Source organism: Ammospiza nelsoni, chromosome 3 (genome assembly GCF_027579445.1).
Source record: "Ammospiza nelsoni isolate bAmmNel1 chromosome 3, bAmmNel1.pri, whole genome shotgun sequence".
Taxonomy (NCBI): Eukaryota; Metazoa; Chordata; class Aves; order Passeriformes; family Passerellidae; genus Ammospiza; species Ammospiza nelsoni.
In genome coordinates this window covers 81,490,271-81,502,150 of record NC_080635.1, presented here as the reverse complement: position 1 = coordinate 81,502,150, position 11,880 = coordinate 81,490,271, and the positions used below count along the sequence as shown (strand labels likewise).

Here is an 11,880-nt window from a genome sequence, read left to right as displayed (position 1 = left end):
TGCCTCATCCCTGGATGTGTTCAAGTCCAGATTTAATGGGCCCCTGAGAAACCTGATCTAGTAGGTGATATCCCAGCCTGCAGCAGGGGGTTTAGAAATAGATGATCCTTAAGGTCCTTTCTAACCTAAGCAATTTTTTTTTTTTTTTTTGTTCTGTGATTTGTCCTAAATGTAAATAAAGTCTTTTTAGACACTGTGGACAAAAATCTCCAGAAATGCCACAGAAATGGGAAGCATGGGAGTGGGTCTACACATTAACATCCTGCATTACACAGAGCTACTTGCAGACCTTTAATTCTAACAAAGAGAAAGGGAATGTTTTTGTCTACCTTGCTTTGCTATTCTCCTAGTCTGCATCAGTAGATTTGGGTTATAGAAAAATTTAGACTATGAATATATTCTGCATGTGTGCAATTGATAATATCTGATGTGAATTTTTGCAGATATATATCATTATTGCACCACTTCAAATATGAACCTAAACTTCTAAGAACCCAGCATCAAAACCCAGAAAGTCTGGCTTCATGTGCAAGTGTGCGTAAGGACAAAGGGCAAGTGGAGTTTCTCCGGATGAGTGATCTTTTACCTGCACAAGCTAAGGCTACACAATATTTAGGACAGGCACATATTTGCACCCTGATCATTCATATGCAGTAGTGTCTTTAATATAAGAATTTCCTCCATCCAGGACTGAGTACCTGAATACCTTATAATTTCTAAAATAATTGGAGCATCTACAAGTATGCATTTTCAGTCTGCATGTATGGCAAATCCAAAGGCTGCTGAAATACAAATAACATACAAAACAAAACAGCATCCATTTCTAGAATTTATAAATTTATAGAATGTATAACTTATATAATATATTAATAGCATACTCAAAACCATTAAACAGTGCATGAATAAAATGTATTTTTTAGAAGTTTTTCCTTCTATCACCTTGTATATACAGACTGGACATAGGAACTACAGTACTGAGTATATTATTATTTAGAAGACAGATTCATTGATAATTGCACTCGCTTAAAACAGGAAAGTAAGTAAAAGTGTTTTAAATCAAATTTACATTTTAAGATTTTTTTTTTCTGGAACTGCAGCTTTATTTCTGACCTCACAAAGGCTTATCCATATGTTTAGTTTTACACTTAGGAGTTCAACTAATGTGCATAAAAATAAGCTTTTGCAGACCTGAAGTCTTGATGCAGACCTGAAGTCTCTGCATTCACATTCAACCTGTTTGAACACCCACATAAGAAAGAAAAGATGAACTCAAAAGGTGCAATCATTCCCACTGCTCAGAATCTCTGAGGTTTTTCATTTCACATTCTCTCAAAAGAAGATTAGTTCTCATTAACAAATATTAATAGGATAAAGTTTTGTAAAAAATATTATAGTGATTATTTTTAAGTTTTTAGTTTTCAGTTCTCCTCAGGTCTCTGTTTCTCATTTGCTGGCATTGTCTGGGTTCCCTCTGAAAATACTCATATATATAGATATTTCATTTGAATATATAAACAGGCTTGGACTTTATCACTTAGAGCCCTTGGTGTTTACTGGCACTTTTTTACAACACATTTTTTCCACGATGCTCATCATAGCAACAGCTGCACGTCCTCTATACCAAAAAAACCCCTCAACACTGGGCACTGGATTTTCTGTTCCTAAATGTTACAATCATTTTATGGTTTTAGTGCTTATGATATTTTAGCCTCTCCTTGGGCATCTAATGCTCCTGATGCAGTGCAGCAAATTTTGGCACACAATGGATTGGGGAATAGGTTCTCCTGGTGAAGAAGATGCAACATGATAGGATCTCAAAATGTCCTGGTGTCAGAAAGCACTCTGAGGCACTTCATGCATGACTGTAGTATGTCTGTTTCTTTACAAAGAATGCTGAATGATGTGAGTACTACTTTTCTGTATTTTGCCTTATACAGAAAAGTAGAGTAGCAACCACAAAACAGATAACCTGCACAGATTACTGTTGACAGAATAAAACCGTGTTCAGTATTTCTGTGAGACAAAACAAATCACTGTACATTTTCAGGTACCAAAACAGTGGGGCAATAAAAAGTATCTTTTAAGTGCTACTACACAAAAGTTGCTTTCAAAAAACACAGTGCTTCTTAATTAGTTGTAGAACAGTCTTGAGAACCTCTTCTTTGGAGGGACTGGCATCAACCTCTTGGCATGCAGGATTCACCATCCTTCTGTATGACTCTTCAACTCTAAAAACAAAACAGAGAAAAATAGAGAAATTAAACTTCAAAATGCAGGGATATGAAATGAAATTAGACATCAGTCTCAGAAGACAGCAGTTACACTGCAGAGACAAAGGATAGAAAATCTAATATGAAGCTAAGAATGAAATCTCCAGCAAAGAGCAATAAACCATTAGGAACTATTACAATGTAAATCTCAAACCATGCAGTTTCCTCGACATTGATCTCCAGAGCTCCAGCCCTATTAACAAGACATGGCATAAAGTATTTCTTTCTTTACAGTTTGTCACTGGATACAGTTTGGTACAGCAGTAGAGTGGACAGTTTTCTTCTAGCACCTGAATTAATTTTTTTCATTTTCTGCTAAGGTATCTCTGAACTATATGGCATTGCATTGTGTAGTTGTGCTCATTGATTGATCTCAGCTTTTACTCACTAGATTACTGAGTTGACATATCATTCAATCCCTTCCTCTGATCAACTAACCAGATGAATAACAGGAAAAAGTACAGGATGAAAACCTCCTCACTTAGGCCATAAGCATAATGCAGAACCCTCCCACATTGTGTCTTTGAGGGTGTGAACGGGGATGTGAATATTATTGTCTATGTTCCCATAATGCCATACAGGACAAAAGTCACAAGAAAAATCAAGGAAGATTCTGGATGTTCTCATATTCAAATTGACAAAATGAACAGGTAGAAATAACTAAGACTTTCTGACATGAATATGCAGTAACAGGATTAAAATGTAAAAGATGCTTAAATGGCAGTATATTCCCTAGCTAACTCATCCCTCTGCAGGTCCCACTATATGAGCTGGGTGTCCACACAGAGTTTCTGTCAAAATTAGGCAATCACAGAATCATAGAATGTTAAGGGGCTGGAATGGGCCTTAAAATTCATCTAGTCCCTGTCCCCCTACCATGGGCAGGGATACTTCCCACCAGACCAGGTCGCTTAAGGCCTTACCCAACCTGACTATGAACACTGACAGAGTTGGGGCATCAACAGCATCTCTGGGCAACCTGTTTCAGTAGCTCACCATCCTCAAAGTTAAAAATTTCTTACTAATAGCTAACCTAAATTTCCCCTCTTTCCATCTGTATCCATTACTCCTTGTGCTGTCACTACAGTTCCTGATGAAAAGTCCCTCTCTGGTTTCCCTGTAGGCCCCTTCAGATACTGGAAGGTTGCTATGAGGTGTCTACTCAACCTTCTCTTTTCCAGGCTGAACAGCCTCCCCTTTCTCAGGCTGTCTTTGTAGAGGAGGTGCTCCAGTTCTCTTATCAATTCTGTGACCCTCCTCTGAGCTTGCCCCAAAAGTTCCATGACCTCCTTATGTTGGGGACACCAAAACTGGACTCAGCACTCCAGGTGAGGTTTCACAAGACCAATGTATAGGAGGAGAATCCCCTCCTTCAACCTGCTGACCATGGTGCACAGATGCAGCCCAGGGCACGGTTAGCATTCTGGGCTGTGAGTGCACGTTGCCAGCTCATAATGAGTTTTTCATCAACCATCACCCTCAAGTCTTTCTTTGTAAGGCACTCTCAATCACTTCTCCATCCAACCTGTAGAGGTGCTCGGGATTACCACAACACAGGTGCAGGACATTGTACTTCCTTCCCTTTGTGGAATTTCATGAGGTTAACACAGGCCCACCCCTCAGGCCTGTCCAGGTTCCTCTGAATGGCATCCCTTCCCTCCAGTATGTCCACTGCACCACACAGCTTGGTCTTGTCAGCAAAGCTGCTGAGGGTGCACTCACTTCCACTGCCCATGTCACCAAAAAGATGCTGAATAGTATCAGCCCCAGCAGCGACCCCAGGGGACACCACTTGTCATTGGTTCCCATGTGGATAGTAAGCCATTGTGTGCTGCCATCCAGCCAATTCTTCATTCACTGAATGGTCCATTGATCAAATCCATGTCTCTCAAATCTGAAGATGAGGATGTCATGTCAAACACTTTGCATGTTACTGTCACATGTCATGTCACTGTCAAACACTTTGCAGAAGTCCAGGCAGATATCATCATCGGCTCCATTCACCAATGTTGAATTTGTCAGGCAAAGTGTCCCCTTTGTAAAGCCACTTGGGCTTTACAAATTATAACCACTTTTGACTTTACAACATTTTTAAGGTATACCATCACTAGAAATTTATAATCCTAAAGGTAGATTTCAGCCTGGCTTGTAGATATGGAAACCAATGTTCAGGTGTCTCTGTTGAGGTATCTACATGAACACTGAGTATTTGAGTTTCCACCTTAGACAAAGATAATCTAATCAATACATTTGGCAGAGCCTAGACAGCAATTCAGCACACCCTGAAGCAGGATACCTAGGGAGCCACTCAGTTGCTTAAATTAATGTTCCTAGTACTGCTTGAGATGCTCTGGACTATCTAATTTATCTTCCAGTTTCTAGCCCAGGAAGTGTCCACAGGTTCTACATCACATCTCATATCAAAAGGTTTTAGATACTTAAGTTTAGATCACTGAGCTCCAAAGAAGTGGTGAGATAAATCACTTTGAAGGCTCCATTAAAGGTAGTGACAATACTGGTACCTGAAACACTTTGTACAACTAAAGACATCTACAACAGGATGTTTAAATTTTATTCTCTTAATCTGGAGCTCAATTCCAGAATTTCCTGGGGAAATGTGTGTTTCATCTTCTTGCCTCCTAGTCCTGGAACCCTTAAGTCCATTTCCTTCATGACCTCAATAAGAAAGATGTGAAAATAAAAGCAGCAAAGCAAAATAGAAGTATTTTAACTCAAAGATCCTTTACAATTAAATTATACATCTGCATCTTTCAAACACTTTCAGTTAGCAGTGAGAGAATTTACCCTCCCTGACAGCCATGCATTCTTTCAAAAAAAACCCCATCAAAAACCTAACAAAAGCTTATACAAAGGAAATTCTTGTGGAAATTCTTGTCCCAATAACATGGGAGGCACATTTGTTATTGATCCCAGAGGGACCAAGATTGCCTCCAGCCTCTTATTCCCCATTAAAGGAATTACCTTTGGCGAAACAAGCTGTTAGCTTCCAACTCAGCTTCCTCCTTTGTTTTCTCCAGCCCCCGATGCTGAAGTCTCCGGACTCGTTCTTCAGGGTCAACAGTCAGGAGAAGCACAAGATCAGGTTTAAGCAGATCTTCAGGCCACTGATACACCTCATCTTGAGCTGGTGGAAGATCCTGGACTTCCCCACTTGTTTCAGTGGCAATTGCATAGGCAGCTGTGCTGTGCCAGTATCTGTCAGGAAAACACAAAATGGAGGGAGAGAAATTTTAAAGAGAACATTAATTCTTCAGTAATATAGGAGACAGTTGGCATTATAACAAGAAGTCAATAATGATGAGATAGGTGACACCATGGCTTTGAAGGGAAATAACAGTTCTGTGCTATCCATTATTTCTTAACAATGATAATAGTCAGTGCACTATTCAGAGTTAATGTGAACTATTAATTAAAACATTACGTAGAGACTGTTTCAGATACTCCTATCAAAAGAAAGTCTCCTGATATATTGAGACAGGTCAAAGAAGAGTTACAATATATCTCAAAATCCTTTACTCTGAGTCCCCTTTTTTGTGATTCCCATCCTACTTAATGCAATAGATTTGGTAGTGAACATGCAGTCTTCACAAACATGTGAACGAACACAGGCATTACTAATGTTACTAATTTCCCTTGCGTTTAATATTGTCCCTACTACAAGGCACTGTGTTTGATAGATTTCAGTGGATTTGAGGCTGGTTGAAAACAGCACTCACATGCAAATAAGGGATGTGTGCATGTGTGTCTGTGTGTGTTTTGTAGCAGGAGGTTACAGTAACACCTACTGAAATAAGCTAGAGGGTTCAATGTACATCTATACTTTTTTATGAACAGTAATATTGTAAGCTGCCTACACATATAGTGAAAACCAGAAATAACACAAACTCAAAAAAGTAGGAAGTATATCTCTGTGTTTAAATTCACAAAGAGTAAGTTTACCTAACACTCAGTCATTCCAATCCACCCATATGTGAGACACATCTTGGAGACAGCCATGACCAGCAGCCCACAGTCTCCTCTGGTTTGTCACAAAACCCTGGTTTAGCTCAGGATGCACAGCCTGTGCCTTCACTATTCCTAACTGAAGATGTAACAATTTTCATGTTTCCTAAAGCTAGTTATGAGTATTACACTGATTGAAGTTCCCTATTTTACTGTTATCATAAATGTTACTCTTTAAAAGATATAATATATATCTGACTCTCTGCAGAGTGCTTCCAAAAAAACCCTGAACAAACTACAAAAAAACCCAAAACAAAACCCCTGAAGAAACACAGAGACAATCACTGACTGCTTGCAACACTGCAAGAACAACTGTATGATGGCACTGATATAAGAGGGCTTCTTAAATACACAAACCTGTCTATGATCACAGGTGCCTGAGTGGATGCTTTTGCTATCTCTGAAGCCAGAATGTAGTTGCCTGCAGCATAAAATGCTCTTTTAATGGGTGTTCGCTCGTCATCAAATACAGTCCTCCACTGGCTGATGCAGGGTGGTGGGGACCGCAGCAGGATGCCATTCAGGGTGTCCTTAACAGCCTGGGTCACTGTGGTTTTGCCTGCATTTCATTTACAGAAGGAAACATTAATTATATTATTTACCAGATACACCTGAGTTTAAAAACTGGAAAACGCTCCTGTCTGTTCATGTGGAATACAGGTTCTGACATCTGAATATGTAACCCGAGCATCTTGTCATAAGGTTTCCAGTGGAAAATGATTCTGAGTCTGGTTGCAGGAATTATTACTCCTCTTCCTGATCTCTGGGCCTTCCAGTCTTTCCTTTAGCCAGCTTTCAGTTTTCATTTCCTTAAATGCATTAGGTGCACGGCAATTTCTCTATATATTCATGGCAATTTCCCTATCTATTAATTTATAACATTTTTCCCGGCTGCGATTTATGTGAATGTTGCCATGCTGATCGTCCAGTTCCTTCTTTATAGGAGGATTTTCAGTTATCTTTAACTGACAAGTCAGAAAACAAAGTTAGCCAGAAGTAAGTAATAGTTCTCTTTTAGACAAATTGCTGGCAGCTCCCCAGACTACCACTCGTTTAATTCATTTATTTGAAAACTCTCCAGTAAAAGTATGTTTCATCATCTGCACAAGAAATTTAATTTTCAATATTCCACTCTGTATTCTTTCATTTGCATAGGTAAGGAATTAAACTACTGAATGTAAATTAGCATACACTAATCTTTTACAAGTAAGAGAAGACAGATTGGCATTTGTAATTATTAACTCCATATCTGTCACAGGTTTCCGAGATTTTTTAAATTTTATTTTAAAGCCTGATGTCTAATAAAAAACATAGCAGTTGCTCCTTTCAACAATTTCTCATCTGTGATTCTTCAACCACACGTTGCTCTTACCTGTGGCATCCAGGCCCTCAAAAACTATGACGGGAAAAGATCCCTTTTTTTGGTGCGCTGGGCATTTCTCCAGCAGGTCGAGTACTGCCTCAGCCTCTGGGATCCGTTCTGCACACTGCAAGGAGCGATCACAGCATGTGTTGGCTCGGAAGGGACCTGTAAAGACCATCTAGTCCAACCCCCATGCAGTGCACTGGATCATCCTGAACTAGATCAGGTCTCTCAGAGCCCTGTCCAGCCTCGCCTGGAATGTTTCAAGTGGTGGAACATCCATCACCTCTCCGGGCAACCTATGCCAGTGTTTCACCACGCTCACCGTAAAAAACTTCTTCCTTACGCCTGGTCAGAACCTGCCCTCCCTTCCTTTAAAACGATTATCCCCTGTTCCCGCGGCACCCTCCCGCCCCACGGCTCTGGAGAGCCAAACTCGGGCTGCGCGCCCGCGGCGCTGACCTGGCGCAGGCGCTGGCGGAGGGCGCTGGCGGAGGGCGGCAGGGCGCGCACCGCGGACCGGGGGCCCGGGGAGCCCGGGGCGCAGCGCCCCAGCATCGCCGGGAGCAGCGAGCAGCGAGCCGGGAGCGGCGAGCCGGGAGCAGCGAGCCGGGAGCGGCGAGCAGAGAGCCGGGAGCAGCGAGCCGGGAGCCGGGAGCGGCGAGCCGGGAGCAGCGAGCCGGGAGCGGCGAGCAGAGAGCCGGGAGCCGGGAGCAGCGAGCCGGGAGCAGCGAGCCGGGAGCCGGGAGCAGCGAGCCGGGAGCAGCGAGCCGGGAGCCGGGAGCGGCGAGCCGGGAGCGGCGATCCCAACCAGCGGCACAGCGAAGGGGGCGGACGGAGGCGGAGGAGGAGCCAGCGGGAAACGAAACTGGCCCGGCCGGCCGGGAAAGCGCCGGTCCGCGGGGAGCAGCTCCTCGGAGCAAGGGGCAGCTCCTCGGAACGCCCTTCTGCCTTCCCCGCCCTGCGTCACTGGCACCGGGTTGAACGGGCTCGGGCCCGCGGGGAACGGGCGGCAGCAATCACGGGATGTAAGGTCCCAGTGTTTTGTAGAGAAAAGAAGAAACCTCACAACTTTATAAGAGTTGTAAAGCCCGGTATGCCTTTATTACGACGCGCGCCGGACGCAAGCCTCCCCAAAAGGCATGCGTACCCCTGAAGACCTCAGGTCTCCTTTTATCCCCCTTCCAAATGCATATGCATACAGTTTCACAATAGGTTCATACATATTCATTCCGCGTGACATTTATCACCAGTTCCTCTTTATCAAAGGAATTCCTAGGTCGGGGGCAAATTGACCTTGTGGTCATTTCTGTTTTTCTTTCTCTGTCTCCTTGTTGTCTCTGGAATGCGGCTTTTCCTTCAGCTTTGGCCTCACAGACTTTTCACCTCTCCTAGACACTTCACCTAATTCAGAATGGATCTCTACTCTGTCTCACCAGCCTCGGGATCCGGCCCGCCAGCAGCAAAGGGTCGCATTCCCGCGGGTTCCCGTGGCTGAATCCTGGCGATCTTCTAAAAAAAAAAAAAAATTAAAAAAATTAGATGTGCAAAATATGCTCCACTGGGCCAAAATAACAAACAAGTCCTAACCCAAACTGAACTACTTTGTTGAGTTGCAGTGCCCAAGCAACGCTGGGCTGTCAGGCATATCAGTAACTTGACCCCATTATTTGGTAATTCAGTGCCTTGATATCAAGACCAACAGGCACAAATAATTTTGGGGGTAAACTGGACTTTTAGAAGGCTGTTGTCATTTTCCAAGCAATTTTGCCAAGGCCAATTTCAGCTTTCATCAGTTCAGATGTATGAAGCATGAACACTGCAAATAGCAATAGCACAGTCTTAGTCTTGTGACAGCTGCTATGAGTAACATTGCCTAAAATGTAGTTTTTGAGTTTTCAGAAGATGTAACTTAAAATGTTGGAGAACCTGCGTCTCTTTAGGAAACTTCTCATTTACAATAGTTGGAGAACTGCCACTTAGAGATATCTAAAGTTAAACTTCTGACATGTTTTTTGAACTAATAGACTCTGCAAGAAAATCCTTGGAAACCTGTCTTCCTCGGGTAATCTCAAATGCCTGCACAAATACCTTTTACTTAGTGTAACTGCAGGGAGAGGGGAGCAGCTGGGAGGCAGTACCAGTTGCAGATCATCTGTACTGGTTGGAAACTGCCCATCCCAAAGAAGCTGATGGAAGTCTGGGCCAGAGCCACAGCTGAGAACATAGCCTTGGAAGCTCTTCAGTACAGTCCCAGCATCATGTGCCAAAATTAATTTGGTTCTTTTTAAGGCTGTTTCATACCTGAGAACTCCAGCACTATTCCACGTCACTCAAACACATGGCTAGGGCATCTGGGTATGGATACCAGAAGACACAAGGTAAAACATGGTTCATTGTACAGGAAGCTAATAGATAGTTTTAAGACCATAATAATACACACTGATTAAGAGTAGGGGCTCTTGTCAGCCAATATTGTGTCTGGCAGAATGACATGCTGTACATGCCTGGCCTACCCATGGTCCCTTCTAGTCCTTGTGCTCCTCCAGCCTCCACAGTCACTGAATCAGGAATGCTGAACAGTACATCCTCATCTTTCAGCACCTGTTGTGGTTCCTTGCTCATGGAGTTGGCTAAATGCGATACAATCTACCTCCACAAACCCCTGTGCTCTCCAATCCCAGCAATCCTACTGTTGCATAAAAATTTTGTAAGTTTTAAACACACATCTTTATTTCAACAAGTGCCCCTTCTAATAATGTTACTGGTTTTGGTGAATAACAGTTCAACATTCCGTTTATTTATTACATACAGGATTTTTTTAAAGATCACTCAGATTTTGCCTTCAGCTTTTTCATGTCAGAAATTACAGCCTCTATCCCTTGGTAAGGCAGCTGCTTCATCCCCTTGATCAGTTAGAAACAAGGATAACTTCTTTAACTGTGAGGTCCTGCTAAGATGTGGAGACCTGAACTGGACATCTAGTCAGGGTTTGGTTACACTTATCAAAGTTTCACAGACTAGAAGAGTAATGCAATCTACCTTGTTTCTGGGTGACACTAAGCTTTAAGCTGACTTTTTTTCTCTGCTTCCTCCTGCAGAGCCATTGATTTCAGAGGGGAAGCCACAGTGACTAAGATGTCCTTCCTGAGCACAAGTGCCACTGCTGAGCTCAGCATCAGGTTTCGATTACTCTTTTGGATCTGCACTGCCTCACCTTTATCTGTACTGAAACTTACCTGCCACTTTTCTGTTTATTTGTTTGCTTGAGGTTCAATTGACTTGCAGCCAAGTTTCATTTCAAAAGTGCTTGTAAACCTGGCCATTTCCCTCACTGACCTCTCAGCTTTTTTTTTTTTTTTATTGTTGTTGGCTTATTTTGTTTGTTTTTTTTTCCAATGCTACTGTTGCCTTTCCCCTCTCTGCTGAACAAACTGAAAGAACTTACTTTCATTTTCTCTTTTCCCTTTTCCCATCTCATAACCTAGTTACAACTATTCCTGAAGCAAGCTGGTGGTGATTCCTTCATTTATAGTAGGCTTATGAGATCATTCATAATAGGCATGTGATGCCTGTTCTCCTGCCTAATTACTTTAAAGTACCCTCTTTCAGGATTCAAGTAAAAATATAGGAAAAGAGAGTTGTCTTTTTATGCCCAAGATGCTTTGTTGTATTTAAAATCAGTGGAGACAGTATGACTTTTTCAGCCTCTCTACAAAGACCTTTATAATTTTTTCCTCTGTATACTATGAAGCAATGTTGAAGAACAAATGTGCTAATTATGTACAAAACACTGCTCAGGAGCATTTTTACATCTTTGAGTGTCTACTGTGCTTACATAGAGCTATAGGGATGAGATACAGAGACAAGAAGAGGCCATATGAATATACAAAAATTTTTGATCCACACAAAATGGAAAAAGAGAAAAAAAATACAAAACCGAACCATGGAAATTGATTAGCCTGTAACTTAAGAATATATCTAAGTGTACAGTCCTGTAAACAGCTGTCTGATACACAAGCAGGAAAAACTTAAGTCAAAGGCACATAAAATGGGTAGGTACATGGAATACACATAAATAAAACTGCTCTTTTAATGCAAAATAAACTTTAAAGAATATCAATAAATGGCCCTCCAGTAAAGAAAAAGATCTGGGGATAAGACAATAAGAACACAGAAGGCAGTATAGTGTCAGGCCAAGAGAGATTCCTCTTCTGCCCATGA

General features: G+C 42.0%; 1 protein-coding gene across 1 annotated transcript; it reads right to left on the bottom strand.

Moving 5' to 3' along the window:
• Positions 1-820: 820 nt before the first annotated feature.
• CMPK2 (cytidine/uridine monophosphate kinase 2) lies at positions 821-10,281 on the bottom strand. The gene is made up of 7 exons (XM_059467682.1): positions 10,160-10,281; positions 9,093-9,168; positions 8,119-8,607; positions 7,666-7,780; positions 6,651-6,852; positions 5,253-5,486; positions 821-2,228 (listed from the first exon to the last, which is right to left on the bottom strand). The coding sequence occupies exons 1-7, from the start codon at positions 10,279-10,281 to the stop codon at positions 2,108-2,110; spliced, it is 1,359 nt and encodes a 452-aa protein (XP_059323665.1). The 3' UTR covers positions 821-2,107.
• Positions 10,282-11,880: the final 1,599 nt, after the last annotated feature.

What these genes read in the sequence shown, in the direction of transcription:
- CMPK2 (XM_059467682.1), bottom strand. Translation starts at nt 10,281, where the DNA reads ATGAGCAAGGAACCACAACAGGTGCTGAAAGATGAGGATGTACTGTTC. An exon ending in ACCATGGGTAGGCCAGGCAT is followed by an intron (nt 9,169 to 10,159) that starts GTACAGCATGTC and finishes TTTTTTTTTTAG; the next exon opens with AAGATCGCCAGGATTCAGCC. An exon ending in TGAGGGCCTGGATGCCACAG is followed by an intron (nt 6,853 to 7,665) that starts GTAAGAGCAACG and finishes AATGAAATGCAG; the next exon opens with GCAAAACCACAGTGACCCAG.